The 20,373-nt window shown below is 41.8% G+C and overlaps 1 protein-coding gene across 2 annotated transcripts in view; it reads right to left on the minus strand.

Annotated features, from left to right (window-relative positions):
* The window catches only part of LOC102779055 (RNA binding motif, single stranded interacting protein), a 299,444-nt gene that overhangs the window by 72,281 nt on the left and 206,790 nt on the right, over positions 1-20,373 (minus strand). For both annotated transcript variants that reach the window (XM_035906432.2, XM_006788037.2), the window contains exons 7-8: positions 7,101-7,258; positions 1,550-1,629 (exon numbers count right to left, since the gene is read on the minus strand). In XM_035906432.2, coding sequence (XP_035762325.1) covers positions 1,550-1,629; positions 7,101-7,258 — 238 coding nt within the window. The remainder of the gene's footprint in view (positions 1-1,549; positions 1,630-7,100; positions 7,259-20,373) is intronic.

Consider the following 20,373-nt stretch of genomic DNA (forward strand, 5'->3'; position numbering starts at 1 on the left):
TTGCTTACTCAAGTTTTGGCTGCTATAATCTGGATGCATAGCTTCTCTGACTGCTTGTCGGCTTGTTCCCTTCACGTTGCGTGGAACCATTTCATCAGATTCCCAAATTCCCGGTGAATTCAGGTGAATATATCAGGCTTGTGACAAAAACTACAAAACTAAAGCCCAAGCTAATAAACCAAAAGCAACCTTTGGAAGTACCGTATCACCACATATCACAAATGGCAACAACTCGAAGAACAGTAAAAGTTCAGGTGTAAAGCAAGGAAAGAGAAGCTTTCATAGACCTTTTAGCAGGGACCATAGCAGCACTGAACCAGAGCAGACCTTGTAAACGTAACCATTCTTAATTCCACAGAAGGATTTCCTCGATCGGGGCGGTAAATCTCCATGCTTGGCACAAGCCTGAACAATCCATTAACAATAATAAAGCCTGAGCGGCAGGGAGATAGACCCTTAAAGGGGAAGGTCAGCCTGATATTACAGCTTTAAAGGTTTCCTATTACGGCTCAACTTCAATATAACCACTCACCTTGCCTTTAATGGCTGCTGGCTATGCAGTGACTGAGCACATACGGAGATTCTAAATCCAGTCTTTCTGAGATATTACTGGATAGAGGAGAGCGATTTATGGGTCTGTTTCTATGCTACTGGTTGGAGGTGTGAGTGTTAATATAGCTGCCACAGTGGTGAAGGAGATCTCCTCGGGTATCACCCCGTCTGGCCCTCATGTCCTGCTGGGATACACGGGAGACTCTGCTGCAGCACCTGGCCTCAAAAGTGCTTAAGCAGCATTTTTTCTTCATCCTGGCCTTTCCCTCTGACACTTTTTTCCCCATATCTTTACTCCCTTCCAACTCACTTTTCTTCCACTGCCACCTCTTGATACTCTCACTCCCCTGGAGACTTGCTTCTTTTTCCAATGCCTTGCCTGCTTACTTGTGGAACTGTGATGCCTCTTTCAGCACTGATACACGGCGAGGTACAATCTCGTCTCTACATCTGTCTCCATTTTGTGCTATTCTTTCTTTCACCCATGTTTCCCTGTCTGCTTTCTCCTTGGCCACTGTCTAGGGTGACTGCAGAAAAGGGAGCGATAGGAAGGCGAGAGGACACCGCAACAGAGAGAGCAGGAGCAGAAGAGGAACGAGGGGAGAGTGCAAGCTCTTAAGTAGATTGCGAAGAACAGCACAGAGGCATGAGTGTGAATATTAAGAGGGTTTTCTCCTGCCCGAGAAGTTCCAGCCTGCAGCCTGAGCACCACCAGAGAGAGAGACGGTGACACGGAGCGAAGACGTTAGAGAGCGAGCGAGGAAGAGACCTATAGAACCATCAGCTATTGAGCCAGAACCACGACAGTTAGCTTCAGATGTCAGAAACAGCAGTGTACGCAATCTATCAAGCTGTCCGGCAGATCTGAGATGAGGAATTACCATAAGTGAATTAGAAAGGCAGTTCCTTATTGCAAAATGGTCCCTCCCCCACCCCAAAAAAAAGAAAGGGAAGGGGTGATGTGAGAGTAATGCGAAGCAAAAGAGGTGAGACTCACCTGGAATGCCTGGTGGGGTTTTCAGGTATTTTCCATTGAAGTGCTGTATCACTACTTCACATTTCTCTGTAGACTCCATCCTGCAACGACATGCGGCATGTAGGGTTCAATTTAACTATCTGTTTGTAGCAGAAGTTTAAAAGCATAAAACTCTGGAGCCATTAAAAACCTTCCATTTATCATCTGCCCTAAAAGTCTTACAGAATGAGGGAGATGTAGCAGTTTGCATTTTGGCAAAATGAACTTTTCTTTATGACACAAAACAGAATGAAAATTGAGCCACTAATTGACAAAAAAATGAGAAACGCATTGCTGGTAAACCATAATATAAAGCGTCACCTCAGCCAACAGAGAGCAGTGTTGCAGGTGTTTACATCTTCTTCTTTTTTTTTGACAACTCAACATCATTTCCATTTTGACTGTAACCCCTGCCACACAGGAGATGGCAGGGTAAATAGTGTCACTGATGACACATTTACAACCATAAAGCATCGCCCCCTAAACTGTGACCTGCTGGCTGTGTAGCATCAGTCTTTTCATACTAATAGTGCAGTGAGACTATCAAGAGCTGATCTGCTGTATCAAGTCGCTGGTTACATGAGTCAGAGGTTCATAATGATATTCAGGGCTTTCAGGCAAAGAGGTGTTTATGCAGTCCTTTTCTGCGCATAACAGAAAAGACAAAGCATAGAAAGTTTTGTAGGGTAGGTGAAAGGCGTGAAAGATGAGGTGGTACGGGAAGGTAGAAATTACATGCTTATAAAAGGCAATTCCAGTGTGAAGATGAGAGAGAACACAGGAAGTTGATTGACTCGTCTCCACTTTTCCAACCAAAGGATCAAAGAGTATATACAGGCCAAGCAGCTGGCCAGCAGGGGGGCTCTGATCTTCACATCACAAGCCTACACACACTAATGTCATACACACATAACATCAAAAACGTACATTTCAAATGCATATGAGTGTTGTTGTTGTTGTCATTCTCACACACACGCACACACACACACTGCTCTGCAACAATAAACAGATACCCTAAAGGAAATTTGAGCAACTTAAGCTCCGAAGATTTGAAATATAATAGGAGATGTAACCAGTATACACACATGCACATACATATTTTCTATGCAATTTTGCATTTCAGAAAACTAATCAGATCCTTGGTGGGTGTTTCCTAGTAAATGTGACTTATTATGGGCTGAGAGCACTGCATTCATGAATTCTAGACTAGTTGCCTCACAGTGACAACTACAGGGAATTATTGCCCTAGGCTAATAAATTTTACTAGTTGAACACCAGTAAATGAGAACAATTTGTACTCTCACTTTGGCATATTAAAGAAATGATCGTGTGCTTGAGAGCAACTCGTTTCTGTAAAGCTAAGCTAAGGGCTGGGAGACCTTCTTCAGACTTGCTGCTGACCACACTGGGAATCAAAAGTGTGTGGCCAAACCAGGAGAACGGCTTTCGTAGAGAAGGGCCACACACTTCAGGCATTCACTGTGTTGCGTTCAGTGTTACAAATCAAAAGCTCCACAGGTGGACACCCAACAACAACAAAAGTTTGAAAGACAATTACAATGGCTGTCTCCTCTTTCACCTCCACACAGCTGGCCGCTCATGGCATGAGGTGGGCGTGAATGTTGGCTGGCTGCTTTCGGAAAGGTACAGCAAATGATCTACAACGCGCACACATACACACCCTATCTGACATTGAAAAGGTATAAGGGATACAGGGTTTCAGTCAGTACAGAAAGACCATAAATCCAAAGATGTAGCTTAATTATCAGTTTCTCTTACAAGTTGATGTAAGAGCAAATAATATCAAAATATTCCTTTAACTTGCAGCTTAACTGTGTGTGCTACAAGAATTTTTAAACACCTTCCATATTACAGCCTACATGAGTAAAATACTAGGATTTTCTTTTTCAATGTGCAATGGATTTGTCTGAAAATTTCAATTGTGTTAAGACAGTAACATATTAAAAAGCAAATATCCTTTTGCATGAATTTGCACGATCCGTGTTGTGCATATATTGCAGATTCCCTTATAGACGCAAAGAAGACATATTAAAATGAGAGAGTTTTTAAATCCAGGCTTGACTGAATGCCATGTCTTTATGGTAATATGCGCTTGGAATGTGCAGAATTCATTGCCTTCCAGATTTTCATGCTTTATTCTCCCTCACCTCCTAAAATACTCATATCATCCTGTCAGCCTCCCCCTTCCCTGTCCTCTGTCTCCCATCCTTCTGCTATCGCTACCTTCATCTTTCTTTCTTTTCTTTTTTACCATAGCTTCTTTATCGCGCTCTCCATCTCATCCATCTTACTCCCAGCCCGTCTACACCTTTTCTTTTTGACGTCTCTCTCATTCTTCCCCGTCTTTCAACCTTGGTTATTTCCTCCATCTTTCACCGTTATCCTTCCTCTCTCCTGGCCCATCTCTCTCACTTTCTGTGCCCTCCTTTCCTTCCCACTGTGTCCATCCTTTTCTTTCAACATTATGCCCTATCCACATCAAAATCGTTCTCCCCTTTTCTCCTCCCTACTCCTCTTTTTAGAATATATAATCTTTCACACTTCCTGGCATCATCAATCTCTCACTGACCCTGTATCCTCCCTTTCCCCAGCCCTCACTCTTTTCCTTCTGTTCCACGTGTGTTAGTGAAAGGCCGATATGAACCAACCAATGCACCTCAGCTAACTGCAAAACATAACGAGCTTCTAAAAATGACTTTAATTTATAAAATAATATTCAAAAAGATATATTAAATTATACGCAGCACATTTTCACTCAAAAGAAGCAAAACAAAACAAAAAAACTACTACTAAACTTGAAGTACAAGAGCAGCCAGCTGGTTAATTAATTAATTAATTTGATTAGAATCATTGTTCTGATTCATTGTTTATTTATCTCTGTTTATATGCTATAGATTTTTTGATATAGGTGCCACATCAGAAAGCTGAAGTGAATATACCGGGAACCGCATACATCGAGTGTTTATGTTTACAACATACGCTGGCAATATGCTCCTAATCCACACCAAACACTGAATCTCAGCACAGTCCTACGAACACGGAAATTACTGCCTCATAATGCTCTCACTTTAGGAGGCAGGCTAGTGACACGGAGAGGATCTGCCTGAAGCACAGCAAACCTCTTTATCGCTCAAGCTTAACAACCTTGTAGTGCTTATGAAATAATGACTTTTGTGGTGTGGACTCCATTATCAAAGCACAAGCCGTTTTGAGGTTGTTTGTTGGGATGCTTTTGTTGTCCATTTTAAAAGAGACAGGCTTACAATAGCAGCTGGATGCATCCCCCTTCTTCGCTGTTTATTTAGCGATTCTCTGACTGAATGTCGAAGCAAAGCTTCTCTTTGTATTTCATTGCACTTTTTAGCCTTCCTACACACAATAACATCTTTCCTTCTTTCGCTCCAGCTGCACAGCAGGAAGGTAAACGGCAAGGATGTAAGTAGACATGAAGTGCATATGGCGGACAGGCTGTTAGACACTCGCAGGGAAGCAAACCAGTCAGACTCACTGTCTGCTGGTCAGTCAAGCTTTTGGGGTAACAAGTCAGTCAGAGAGTCAGCCAGGTAGACAGTCAAGCGGGCTGGATTTTCTGTGTGCGCTGCTGGTTAATGGCATCAGGTGCTGCTGTCTGCAATGATTAGTGCTGGGGCTGGAGTAATGGGCTCTGATAACAGTAATGGATCGGCCCACAAACACTTAGCTCAGTTTACTCTCTCTAATGCCCCACACAGCCCAGCCCTCAGCAGCTGTCTGTATGTCTGTCGACACAGCTAATGGGAGTTCTCCAATTCATAAAAAACATTCAATTGTGTTGGTTTTTGTTTGTTTATTTTTGTTTTGGTTGGATCTTTTTTTTTTTACCCTTTTCCCTGACCTGTACTCTCTTTACTCATCACACGCCAACGCTCATGGAAAATTTTAATTCATCTTAGTATTTCTCAGTCTTCTAAAAAGTTTCCTCAATTCCTTCTCTATTCATTCACCTTCTCTTCCTCTGTATATTAACTTCTAAAATTAGCTAGTTTTTATCTGATCATTGCTTCACACTCATGTCTCACCCTCCCTTTCCGTCACGCGTCTTCCTCCTCCCACCGAGAGCTTCTTGAACAGGTGGCCTGTGGCAGGTTGTTGCTGTGCTCTGCTTGTTGGTCTGCAGGAGGCTGCCTACCTGTGTCTCAGTGTGAGAGCTTGCTTTTCAGCGCGTGTTTGCGTGCGTGCGCACGAGCATGCACGCGTGCATATTCACAAGTGTGTACGCCTGCGTAAAGGTCTAACTCTGCAGATGCTCATATTGGTGCGCAAGTGTGTGTGTGTGTGTGTTTTTGTGTGTTTGTTTGTGTGTCTGCTGTAACCCCTGGTAATAGAGCAGGGAATAGGAGAGGAGTTCAGCCAGAGCAGGTGATTAAGAAAAATCCCTGCAAGATGGTGGTTCTGTGGCCGTCATTGGCCTCCTCTGGGTAAACAGGGAAGGAATGTGTGGAGAGGAATGAGAGCCTGGTGGCTGCTGTCGAGGACAAGGACAGAACGGTTTATGACTTTGGGGGATTAACAAGCTGAAGTGGAAACTTTTCTAAGTAGAAAAAGAAACAAACTGTTCAGTCATTCAGACTTTGTTTTGGGGGAAAATAGCATCCGTTACTCTACTATATATACTATTACTATATATAATCATTGGTGGTATCTGTTAATTTTTGAGAATGCACAGCTGAAAGCATTCATTAACTGATATGCAGATGGATGGACAAACAGGCTTAGAGGAAGAATCAAATCATATTTTCATATTTTTACTGTCTAAAATGAAAAGCATATTAGTAGCAGCTCGTCTACTAATCAGAAAGTCAGTGGTTTGAGCCCAACCTGTATGTCGAACTATGCTCGGGCCAGATACTGAAGCCTGAGTTGCGCCTGATGCATCCATCATGTGAGTGTGAGCATGTGAACATGATGTGCATAGGCACAGAAAAAAGCACTTGTATAAATATGTGGGTGAATGAGGCCTGTAGTGGATAGTGCTCAAATTCAGTAGAAAAGCGCTACATAAGTACCAGTTCATATTTCAGACAATGCACAAGCGTGTGCTTGCCAGTACACGTACAATGTATTTTATTAATTTAGTACCAGAAACAAGACACGAGTCATCTCAGGGCACAGCTGAACTAGAGCAGATCTTAATGTGAGCAGTGGGTAAAAATCCTAGTTAGATTTACTCACCACAAGGAACACTCCTCAACCTGTGACAACAGTTGTATAGTGTCTTCTGTGGCTCGGGAGGAAGCTTTGTAAAGTTTTAAAAAAATAACCCTGATTACTGTGTGCCAGCAGGCTTATCTCGACTTACTCTTCAGACTTAGCATTTTTAAAATAAAGCCTATTACAAAGTCGAGGTGTGCAGCATAAAGAGAGATGCTACGGAGTTGTATTACAGAAATGATCTGGCTTTTAGAGCTTGGCATACCATTTGTAGGGACTGAAAGGAGGGATATTTAACACTTGCTTCATTAACATTGTTTACCTGGCAAAGCCGACTCCTCTGCTGACCCCGTTGGCATCCCTCAGTATCCTTGTGGAGATGACGTGACCCAGAGGCTTCAGCATATTCTCCAGCTCCTGCTCATCCATAGACACTGGCAGGTTGGAGATGTACAGGTTGGTGGGGTCCTGCTCTTGTTGCTGCAGTGCCAGAGATTTCGAGGAGCGAAGAGGAGGGAGAGGTTGGACAGAAGGCAAAGAGAAGAAAGGAAAAGAGAAGATGGTATGAGAAATAATGCATCACTATCAATTGCAGAAAATATGAAATAATACATCAGCTTTGGGTCATGAGGAATCATGCAACGTGTTGCAATACTGCTAACTGTGCAGCCAAATCCAGGGTAAGCTCGCATGACATGGCCCTGCTGACACTCACATATTCCACTTAAATGCAATAAAGAAATATAAAAAATGTAGCAAACCTACTGGTTCTAAGCATGTGCAAGTATTAGTGCATTCAATGTATTATGACAATTTAACAAGTAGCATGGTGGATATAATCAGAATAGCTTGAATGGCATCTTCTGGGTGTTTCTTTTTAGTGGTCAGGTAAAACTTCAAGAGAAACAGCAAAAGAAAAGCTGTGTATTATACAACAGTGTTTTCAGTGTAGTGCCCAGGGGCTACTGCAAGCTAGGTACGAAAGCACAGCTGGTGCTGGGGTGAGCCCGAGGTAACAGAAAGCCCGTTGAGATCTACAGTAGAACAGCTGGGAACAGCCCCACCAGCCAATCAGTCACTGCCTGTGCCAGGCAAGCCACCAAACTATGCCTCCATCTATATTTCTCTTCCACCAGTCAGTCAGTCTCTCTTAATTAAGCATTAAGCTACATTGTGCTGCCCTTAGTTCTAATCATATATGCTACAGGCAAATTAGCATATACTCTTTCAAATGAACCGGATAACATTCAATCCATCTTTCCAACGTGCAGGTAGCACCAGTCCACTCTAATCAGGCAAACAGCCAGGTCTGATCTGTTTCACACTCGCGTCTTTCAACCTTTCATTCAAAAGGCGCCGGGATCATCACGAGTTAATTCCACTACACAGAGGCATGGTCTAAGTTAATAAGAGAATGTGCACTGAAACATTTTAATGACACTTACATGGTTATTGTTGCATTAGTAAAAGGGAAAACTTCTAGTGTTTACCAGAGTGTGAAATGCTAAAACAATATCAGTTCATTTTAAAGTCTTATAAACAACAAAAAGAAAAATATTCATCTATTATGTACGATTCATTTTAAATGTGCATGTGTGATACAATAAATTATAAATTAATTTCCTTCTGATTTGTAAGAGCAGCCTCCCTTGTCAGGTTAGATCAATAATGTGAGCAGTGGAGGAGCTTTAAGCACCATCATGTAAAAAGGCGGTAATAATGTGTGTCATGGTCTGCAATCTAATAATGAGGAAGGTGGCTGAATCTGTTCTGAATAACAACACCAATTTTCCAAGACACGTGCGCATAAAAATGTATGAAATGAAATCAATAAATAAATTTTTTTAAGGCGTGGATCTGCCAAGTCCAGGCTCATAAATGTTACAAATTGGCAACAAGACAAGAAGAAGAAGAAGAAGACGAAGAAAAACTGAGGGCAAATGACTTTTTGATATTAACTATGTGAAAAGGGAAAGACCATCTCTGAATTGAGGAGGGGGCCTATGGGTACATCTTTCGCCATCCTACAATGCTGTGATTGCAACCATTGCCCTACTGTCTGTGAATGATACTCATAGCCATTGGTCAGTGGTCTTTGATCAATAATCAATGGTCCTTCATCAATGGTCATTCATCAATGGGCTTTAATCAGTGGTTATTGATCAATGGTCATGACAATTTGTATATTAATGATCAAGGAACTTACCTCACATTTGCACAATAACTGGTTTCAGTTATTGTGCAAATGTGCTGTTTATAAGGTTGGGGAAACCTGCAGTCAGCTGAGACTGTAGAAGTCACATGGTTGAGTGACGAAATGTTTCTCCCACTGAAAACGCTACGTCCAGATCAACCTTTTGGAATTTCCTTTAAAATTTAGTTTAACCTCCTAAGACCTGAACTCTTCCACGGCATGCATTTTAAATTTCTCTTTGATATTTGGGCTGATTGCGGCCCGATGAATGTAAAAACAAAGAATTACCAGATTTTTTTTTACCTTATTTTTGTTTTTAAGAAAAATAAGAGCCACATATGAGGATATTTGTTTAAAATGTTGATAGAACAGTAGCAGTATAATGTCCTTGTAAGTGGATATCAGGCCCTTGTAGAGCAAAATTGAGTATTTTGGTCTAAATAACCCAAAATGTGATGTCCACATATTTGGACGCCAGGTCCCAGTCGGTTAATATGGTTTTATTTGGGAAAAACAGCTGACTTGGCCTCAAAAAAGTTTAAAGAAAAAGTGAATTCTCAGTTACATATTTCATACGCACATGCAGTACTGTAAACAGCAACTTCAGCACAGAAGTCTGTCATCTTCTCAGCTGGGGGTTGTGGAGTTACTTCAGTTGCAGGCTGCGTAAACACTGTCTTTGAGAGTCTTCACAGACTCTACAGGCAACACTCTCTCACTTTGTCCTGTTTTGCTTTCTGCTGATGATGGAGGAAGAGGTTAAGGAAGAGGAAAGGAAGTGTCTCCACTAGTCTCTTGCCTCCATCTTTCTATCCGTCAGTGGACAGGACTGGTCCCTCCCCTGATTAATTAGCTGTCTTATCTGACAGGACATGTTTGATCTGATGAAAACCTCTGGGAGAAAGCCAGCGCCCGAGACCACAGCTTTTTTCTCCTTTACCCAGGAAACTCAATTACCTAACTAAACTCCACCTCCTTACTCTACAAGTGTGTCACATTTGGGTGCTTTGGAGCATGTGAGAGAAAAAGCTCGCAAGAGTTTGTATAACACGGGATTTGGCAGTGAATGGAGCTTAATTAAATCTGTCTGTAAAAATCTACTGTACACGTGTCACTCTCTTGCTAAGTCCCTTCAGTGTGTGCACCCTTGCAGCTGCGCCTTCCTTTGAATTTCATTGGTTACGTGAGCTGATGTTTTTCAGGATTATGTCAAATAGGCTTCGTATTCCGATGCAGAAAGGAGGTCCGGATCAAAGAGTTAACTGACTGACTCCCTCATTGAGCTAAGCCAATGATAAGACAGTTTGTGCGCGCACACTCGAATAAAAGCACTTTCTCCTATAAGCACGAGACAGCGCACGCGGTGAAAGAGTGAGGACAGAATGTGATGCGGTAATTTGTGTGCGTGGGCTAAAAGTAGAGGGCTCCGTTTGCAAGGGGGGCGGGGGATTATCGCGGGGGAGGCCTCGTCTACGCACGGCCGCCTCGCTAAGTTTTCTCTTTGATGACGTTCCGCATCACAAAGCCCTAAATACCCAGATGAGAAGGTTATGGAGAGGAGTGGAAACTGGAGTATTTTGACGGGAGGTGAGATGGGCTGGCCCATTCCACAAGGAGATTTAATTTCCTTTAATGTCAGCCTTTGCACATGCTCCGCTGTCACGCTATGAATGAAACGGTAATTGAGGTGTGTGTGCGCTTGCGTGCACCTGTGTGTAGGCCATCTAGGAGTAATTATGTGTGTTTGTTCCATTTAATGCAGACTATATTACTGTACACTCGTGTATGCGTTTCGGCTCTGTGTGTGTTTCAAATCGTGTAAGCGAGCCTCCTTCTGTGCGTCGATGGTTGAATGTCTCTCTCGCCATTGACCAGCATTGTGGAAGGTTAATGGAAAGGCTCCAGGCTGCACTGGGGCTTTGATGAGCATCATTCCTTCATCTTGCCACCAGGAGGACAGGAGGAATCCAACTGTGCGTGTGACAGAAAGGGAGAATGGCGGGACGGGCGGGGGAAATGCGGTGGGGGGTGCGACATGTCATTTCCTGCTGACGGATGGGCCCCTCGCTAGAGCTGACAGCCCTGTAGCAGTTATTTCATTTCGACACCCTGCTCTGTTTACCTCACTGTAATTTCTGAGAACATTACCATTCTACGTGGAAGGGAGAGTATTAGACAGGAAGAGAAAAGAAAGCGAGGAGCTGGGTTAAACAGAAAATAGGAGTTGCAGATCACGTGCAAAAGGTTAAGGAATGAAAGGGTACGGAAAGCCGATGAGAAAGAGAGATGGAGGCAGCTGACATGACAGGCAGATATGGCACATTAAAGGAAGCCCTTGTTGCCTTTTGACAACGCTGGAGGGAGAAGAAACGTCAGGCGTTAGAAGTCTCTCGTTCTGCCTATAGGGCTCTCAGGGCTGTATCCATTTAACTGTTAAACGTTAGAAAGATAGATATGTGACTTGACTCGGGGCACCCCATCCAAATCCAGGTTGAGACTCGGAGTCGCCTTCGGTCTCTTTCCAACAATCCTTTCTCTCCCTGATTTACCTTGCACCCACATCTTTTCATTCCCTTTTCCTTTAAATCACTTTACTAACCTTCTTCCTTTTCTCTTTCAGTAATGAGAGTTTCCTAACTTTGTACACCAAGCGTTGTCCGTCCTTGCTTCCGTGGCGTCTCTCCTGTCGTCCTCTATCCATTTTTCTTGCTCAAGAGTAAAGAGCTCTATGTATAATTGGTACTATAGGGCTTTTTGGGTGCTCCTCTGAGCTCAGATACACACTCTACAAGCGTATATGTGCTTGGGTATACGTGTGTATAAGGTTGTCAATCCTTGCTACAACAAACACACAATACACTTCCCTCAGGTATGCCACACTGGCTTGTTGTGTGACTAACCAGCAGCCTGAAGGAGCACAATTAAAGCCACAGACAATAGTTTATGTGTTGACTGGTTGGAGAAAACTGCAAGGAAGCAATAGTTGTTGTGTTTCTGCTGTTGTGAGGATGTGTGGCTGACAAGTTTGCAGATGCCAGAGGGAGTGTTCCTGTTCTCTTGTATATAGGTTGAGGCTCTGTACTCAGATCTTGCTGTGGGAGCCTGAGTCTGCAGAATGCATTCAAAAGACAAGCCGGCCAACCAAGAAGAAGGAAGGAGCAGAATGGGGAGTTAGAGAGAGAAGAAGCCTATGAGCACATCAACTCACTTCAAAAGATTTGAGTTTAATTTGCGAAGAGATGGAGAATTCAGAGACAAAACAGTAACTACACTACAAAGGACCTATCATTCTGTCAGCTGGCTAGTCAGCTGGTCAGACAACAGCAGGCAAAGTCAGCTGGGCAGCTTGCTGCACTTTGATGAGTGCTTCCCAACATTGCCTGTTTCTACTCTCAAGTGGATGGTTTGGATCATTTTACTTCATTTTGTACAGGCTATTGTCAAACGCTTCCTCAATACTCTGTAGTGATTCTGTCTATTATGAAGACCTTCTGTGACACCGGACTTCAAACCCGGTCCACATCCAAGACTATATATCCCTACTGCAGTCTTTCACTGCTTCTGCAGTCATTTAAAGAGCACGTAGCTGTTAGCACAGCCAGGCTGCAAGTGTACAAAAGGTTTCATGGTCAGCCTCTGATGTGAGAATTAGAATTTACTTGTTTATTTTTGCCAGTCAAACAAATAGCAGCTACTTATTTTTTCAGCCCCGCAAAAAAAACGTCAGATTCAAAGTTTGGCCTCTACAACGGCTCCATGTATTCATCAAAGTCCGATTTCACAGACAGATGGCGAAACTTTGCAGGCAGGAAGTGTTTCGCTCGATCTGATACGCATCTTTACAAACAAGCGGACATACACACCTTACATTTCAAAATATGCATAAATGCTTCCAACGTAGACAGGCTTAATCACAGAACAGCATGTTACAATGCCCCCAAAAAAGAGATAACAAGAGCACAAGCTGGTAATGCGTGAGGTCCTTCGGCTGCTCATTGAAGGACTGATGAAATCCATATTTCTGATTCAAACCTTCTGTTAGAAACAAAGGGCTGTGAAGGGCTACGAGGCAAAGAATTTGTGCCATCACTCAGGGCAGCCTATACAATCCAATTACCACATTATGTGTGAACAAACAGCTCGAAACACCTGTCACTTAAACATGGCTTTAATAGTTCTGCAGTAAATGGCCACTAGCAGAGGTTTAAGCTAAAGTCTGCAATCATGCTATGTAGGCATATAGTTGCCAGTTCTTTAGCAGCTGTATTAAAACTACTTCATTATTTCTCTTTTAGATAACATCTTTCTGCTAATTCATAACTGAATCGGCTTAGTGGGCAGCACTGCTGTAATCACTTTGCCGTGCGCACCTGTAGGCTTGATTGTGATTAAGAAAGCAGCGAAAACAAAACAAAACAACACCAATCTCCTCGCTTAACACTGCATATAATGACGGCTACACCCACGCACGCAACGAGTCCTTGCTTTCTTTCTCTTTTTTTGTGATTATAGGTCTCAATGTGTTCGTTTTTTTGTTGTTGTTTTGAAATACATCCAAACATACTTGTTACCAGCAGTGAAAGAAAATATTAAGGAAAACAAAAAAATAAAGATTAAGAAGACAGCACATATGATTGGTTTAAAACATGAATTATTAGCTTTTTTCTAAAACTCGAGTGCAGGGAAATGAGAATCAGAGAGGAGTTAATTCAAACTGCTGTATGCAACTATATCCAAGAATAAGTGAGCAGATGTAATAATTAGTAGAACATCAGTAACTCGTTAGTAACACCATCATCTGCATTTCATCGCACATAAGATGATGTTGTTTGTAATCTAGAGATACATCAACTCTTTTTAGTGTTTTGGACGCATTTCAGTGTGAGTGGGAGTATCCCATTAAAGCTTTGTCTACAGCAGAAGGAGCAGGAATATGGCACCGCAAATCATGTGACAGGTGGTAAAAACTAAAAAAATTACTGACTCAATCTTTTTCTCCCGGATACTCATTCCTCTATCGCTGCGTAAACTTTCTTTGGAATTGCTACAAGTAAGGTCACTTCTGCATTTTAAATTCTTTATACCTCACTCCATTAAACCCATTGGATTCACTTCAAATGCAGGCAAACAGACAACACTGCCCAAAGGTCCTAAGCCACCACACATTTCTTTCACATTTCCTGTACTAAAACCATTGGATTTTTCTTTAACATAGCCTCAACTCTCATAGGGAAGCTTTCTTGTAATCTTCAGGAATATTTATCCAGGCTTTTTGAAGGACATTCAAATCTCTTCTTTGGATGCTGGTTGCCTTTTGTTCTGTTCTCTGTAAAGAAGATCCCACACTGCTTCAGAAATGTTGAGGTCTGGGCCATGACTGATATTATTCTGCAGAGTGTTTTTTTTTTTTTATCCAGGTATGCTTTTATTGCATTGCATTTGGGATCATTGTCATGCTGATCAGATGCTTTTCCAGATTTCTTAATTCTGTAATTGCATCAGTTTTGACTAGGTCCCGAACACGAGAGGCTGAAAAGCAGTCCCGAATCATGACAGAGCCTCCACCGTGTTTTACAGACAGCTATATAACCTTACTATTTCACCTTTTTCATGACCTCCATTAAAGAAAAATGTTTAAATTCATCACTCCATAAGACCTGTTGTTTTTGGTTCAGTTTTTGTGTAACTTGGCATACTTCAGCCTTTTCTTCCTGTTTCTTTTCTCTAAAAATGACTTCTTGACAGTCATCTTTCCACTGAGACTGTTTCAGTTTCTAGTTTATCATTTTATGTCTGTCAAACTGTGTTATTTTTGGCATTTTTTGTAGATTTGACTAACAAAATGGGAACAAATTGTTACACTTAGCAGCCTGTTGCAAAAACAATTTAAAATGTGATTTTATGTGATTTTATCAAGTTTTCTGTTAAGTTTAGACACAATACCGGTTCATTCCTTGAGTTAGATGCCCTTTTATGCTAGAATGAAAAGCAAAATATAAGGAAATGAGGGGTGGCTCAACAGTACTGCACAATACTGCATGACCAGAGTGGTTAGGAACCCTAACCCCAGGCCAGAGGGTCCCAAATACCAAACTGGTGGCCTTTTCTGACTGTGGTGGCAACTGAACAACAGAATTTTGAAATGTGAAAAAATATATATTTAAAGTTGTCAGTGCATCTAAAAAAACAAACAAAAGCAACATCAAATGGTAGCGCTCTCACTATAATGCTTGGTACATGTGTAGAATGTATCTCCAAGTGCTGCATATGTTGGATCAAAGCTATTTTATCTTTACATGCCAAAAGATTATTTTCTTCTTCTTCTTCTTCTCTGTTGACTTTCTGCTTCTCTAAGCTGCAGTCATGCTCACTGTAAGCTACCAGTCTGATCAATTACTTTCTTTGCTCGCATAAGGATACACATGATTGATCAGTCTTAGTAGCTGCAACAGGATTATCCACTCACTAACAGATTGTGGCTAACAAAATGCCCGTTAATTAACCTCTCAATATCATTGTCACAGCAAAAAGTAATTTGAAGTTTGGAGCAGGGCACAAAGTTGTTTTTTTTAAGATGATGTATTTTACTAGATGAAAATGATTAAAAAAAAAGAGAAGAATATGAAGCTCAGGGGCAAAAGATTAGAGGTTCACCTTGCTCCTGCGGTGTTCCATTTGGCTGGAATACAATGTTACCTGATTAAATAAAAATCTTACAAATTACCATACGTTGCTGCAGAGCACACCTTAATACATCACATTATTCAGCCACAGAATTTTTCCCACGAGTGCAATCCAAGCCAATGACAACTAAGTGTGTCCTGGTACCCAGAGGCACTGAGGTGTTTAGTTTGGTTTTAAGGCCTACACTCATTCACTCACATAATTACACACAATGCTATTGCACAGCTCTGCATCTCATAAGCGCAACGTCTCTCTCACACGCACACACACACACGCACACACGAGCCTACACGGGATTTTTAGACACAAGCACACAAACACACACACTGTCAATCTTTGTCCCATTACTGCTTATGGAAAATGGCTTTCCAGCTACTCTGCATTATTCTGAGATGATAGATGCTGCGTAAGGGAACAAAAGTGGGTGATACATTATTGAGCCTTTGAGAATACTAACACAGTGTGGTGGGACTTTGTTTTACTCATTCTCTCAACCTGATCTGCTCTCTGCTGGCGTAGCTGGTAAAATATTCATCCAGCATAAGGCACAGTGAGCACTGTGGCACAAAAGGGACTTTTGGTATATCTTTCGATGTGCTATTTACTGCACCGATGCAAACAAGTGCAAACATTAGAGGTCAAATTCACTTGCTACCATAACATACAAAATTTATCCAAATTACTGAGAAGTTAAAGTGTAGTGTTGTACCAACAGTCCGTTAGTCTTTATGTCGTCCGTTAGTCTTTTATCTGTATCCCTAAATCTATTTCTGCTTACAAAATGGAGAGTGTCACTATAAACAGCAGCATCTTTTTAACCCTAAACTGTGTATGACAGTAAAATAATAATTTTTTAATAATAATTTTGGACAAAAACAATTTATCGGTCGATCTACATTCCTACCCTCACCTATGCTCATGAGCTGTGGATAGTGTAGGAAAGAACGAGATTGCGAATACAAGCGAAATGGGCTTCCTCCGAAGGATGGCTGGCCTCTCCCTTAGGGTGATAGGGTGAAAAGTTCAGCCATCCGGGAGGGGCTCAGAGTAGAGCCGCTGCTCCTCCACATTGAAAGGAGCCAGCTGAGGTGGTTTGGGTATTTGATAAGGATGCATCCTGGGCGTCTCCTAAGTGAGGTGTTCTGGGCATGTCCCACTGGGAGGAGGCCCCGGGCCGAGCCAGGACACACTGGAGAGATTCTCTCTCTGCTGGCCTGGGAATGCCTTGGTGTTCCCTTGGATAAGCTGGACAAATATTTGTCATTTTCGTTGATTCAACTAAACAAACTGGAACAAATGCTCTGTTTTTGCAGCAGGCTGCTAGTAAGTGCCTGCAATATAAAATTGGTTCTTTGCAAAGACAGCTCTGCTGGACCCCTTGAGTTAGGAGCCTTTTTACGCTTGAATGATTCATATTTCAATGTTAGGTACCATGAGTGGACTGAAAATCAGTGAAAATATATCAGAAAAACTTTAAAATCCCTTAAAAAATCCTGGAGAATTATTATTATTAATTTTTTTTTTAAAAAAAGGAATCACCAGTTTTATTCTGTGATATTTCCAAGCATCCAGTCCAGTAAGTCTCATAGTACATCGAGTATGACTTCCCACGAAACAATTTGACATTCAGTGACAACCTTTCAATGAAGATGCTGAGTCATGGTTGCTAAAATAAATACATTTTAAAAAATGACTGCTGTGCTGATATCCAGGACGTTACCTGGCCGTCTGCTGGATGTCCTTCATTAGCGTCTGCTGGATGCCCTTCCTGCTCTACCCAATAAGGGGGAGCTTGTTTACAAGATTTTTTGTATATGATCCTTTGTCAATTAGAGGAAAACAAATGCCTAGCAAATAGGATTGTACACATAACCTTGTCAATGCTCACATCGATTCTCATCCTGTTTCAGTGTGTGTCTCATACTTCACAGTATGAGACACACTTCCTTTGATAAGAGGCAGGGGGATGATTGTTTGGCACTGGGGCAACGCAGACGCCTGCACAAATATGTCTTTAGTTAAAAAATCAAAGTGCATATCGTATGACTGCATGATCAGAACCATTTCACACAAAAACTGCAATCCAAAAGGACTGCACTGCACTCACTCGCATTCTTCTTAGCAATAATATTAGTACCATTTATTGGTTTGTAAAAACAAAGCCTACAAAGGGTCGTCTGCCCCATAACCACACATTACAGTTTTGGTGTCTGCCCATAACTATTTTTACTCATCAACGTGGCGACACTGTCTCAACAACAGCTTGAAGGCTTTTATCTGCTTTGCAGATGTGTGGTCGAGAGATCAAACCTTTACTTTGCAAAACAGACATAACACCACTAAATTACGTCTGCCATCAATGTCATGGCTCATACATTTTGATGCTGGGTTAATGTGAATTTAAATGGGTCGATATGCGCTTCACCCGCTTAATCACGACCCCCTGATTTGATTTTGTATCTCCCTCGGTGAGCTAATATTCCAGAGATTAAAATTTCATGTGGAGCTCATATCAAAAATCCATTATTAACATGGAAGACGGGCACGTTGGGCCTTACCCTCCGCCAAAAGGAGACAAAACTCATGCACACACAAGTGAGCAGGCACACATACATGCAAAGTTACTTTTTTTTTTTTTTTTTTTTTACTCTGTTCCCTCAAGACTTCATGACAAATTCACCCCTTCTTTGTAGAAATATTGAGGATTTTCCCTATAAGCTGCGGTTATGTCCTCGGTCGTGCTCCCTCAGCAACATTCACAAATGCCTTTCCGGTTTCGTAATATATTTTCATCACCGTAACCTTCGTATTTTTCCATTACGGTGTTTGCAACAACAGCTCATTGTGTTGTGGCCATGGTAAATGCATTTTTCCGTCTTATGCATCATTCATGATATCATTTCTGAGATTGAATTCCTCCTGGCTGACATCATGTGGAGGCAGCGAGCGGTGCTGAAGGTTTTTGGTTTTTCAGTAGAATGAGGAAAAGGTGTAAGAGATGTGTGAGGTAAAAGAAAAACTGTAAACTGTTTGATTTTCTCTACGTGTGCGAGGTCGTCTGTTCGCACAAGCGGCGCATCTTTTCACGTTATTCTCTCTTCAGTCTTGTTTGTCTGTTATCATTCTTAACTTTTGAAAAGGTTTAACCTTTTGGATTAATTCACAGTTTCCTTTCAATCTCTTGATGATTTAGTGAGGGCTGGGATAAAACAGAAAAGCTGCTTTTGTTTGGGTGCAGTGATTTCATTAAGAGGCAAGGGGGACAAGCATTTAACCGCTCTTGGCTTCCTACTTGTGAATACAGGTCAATTAGCCACCTCACACTCAGCAATTCCATTCATTTAAGCCCAAGTGTTTTCACTATCAAATGTGAAAAAGAATCGTTTTTATTCTTGAGTGAATTTAAAATGTTTGAAGAATTAAAAAATAATAACATCAACAAATAATTTGAAAGTTAAAATAGAAAGATCCATTTATTTTGTTTCGTGGGACTGTGAAAATCCAGATTTATTATGGTCAGTGAGGCTGGACAGCCACAAACTTGGAAAAGCTCTCCCTATAGCCAAATGTGATCCAGATGAGTGCTTCCAAAACAGGGGTTTGTGTGCCACAAAGGGAAGTTCTGCAAAGAAGTATGAACAAGGACAGCACAGCTTATGTGAAAAAATAGGAATTTGGGAATAATTTGGGGAATAAGTCAATATGTCCACACAAATTTGCATTCAGGTGAAAAAGGACCAAATACACATAGATGTGAGTCTGATCTCACACTCATCTATGTTCACAAAAGCTGACGCAATGAACAAAAGATAATCAAAACGTTAGCAATGACAACTAAATGTAGCAGATAAATGTCTGGAAATAATCTGCTTTTGCCATTAAATTAACCAAATGTACTGGAAAAAAGGAGAAGCATTGACAGTGTAATTATAACCAACTTTCACGTATGTCACAGATCCACCCCAGGGGCTTGTCTGCAATGAAACATTTTTTAATAACTCCACAAAGACATTGCTTCTGTGGATGACCACAGTGAGCAAATACTGTCCTGGGCTGTTATAGCATGCAGAGGAGCACTAAACCAAAAAATAAAATGAAATAAATAAATGCTGGAAAACCATACCTCTGGGTCCCTAAGATCACAGCAAAACTGCACGCTGACCTTTGCACTTAAACACTTTAAATAATCCCATGTGTCTCCAACAAGCCACGGCCTCCTCCCCACTTCAGAGGGGCTCGACACACGCTGCTCTCGTGGTGTGTGTTCCTCAAAGAGCTGCCCATGATGGGGTTTACCGCATCATAAAATTGTCATATATGTTGACTCCACGGTACATGGGTGAAATGAGCCGTGGTAGTGGATCTTAAGCGACTTCAACAGGCTGCACATGTCTGTGTGAGCAATGTGTTCGCCAGACTAGCTCTGTTAGAGGGTCAAAATTTACAGACTGTGAGGAAATGTACGGTCACACGAATGCGCTTCGGCACGTATCGATGACTTGCTCTTCAGCTCGCAAACACAAAGCACTTGCGCAGCATTGCACGCGGCTCTTTTTCGCTCTCGTTTAAAAAAAGCGGCACATGCAATATGTTGACAAGTCAGATTCAGTGTTAAGATGACAGCTAGGATGTGTGAGCCTTTCAGGAGAGTGGTATAGCATCATCAGAAAGCAGGAGAGTGACAATCTCTATGTTTCCCTCCACACTCCATCACCTG

The sequence above is a fragment of the Neolamprologus brichardi genome, chromosome 22 (assembly GCF_056152115.1).
Source record: "Neolamprologus brichardi isolate AB-2024 chromosome 22, ASM5615211v1, whole genome shotgun sequence".
In the NCBI taxonomy this organism is placed as follows: Eukaryota; Metazoa; Chordata; class Actinopteri; order Cichliformes; family Cichlidae; genus Neolamprologus; species Neolamprologus brichardi.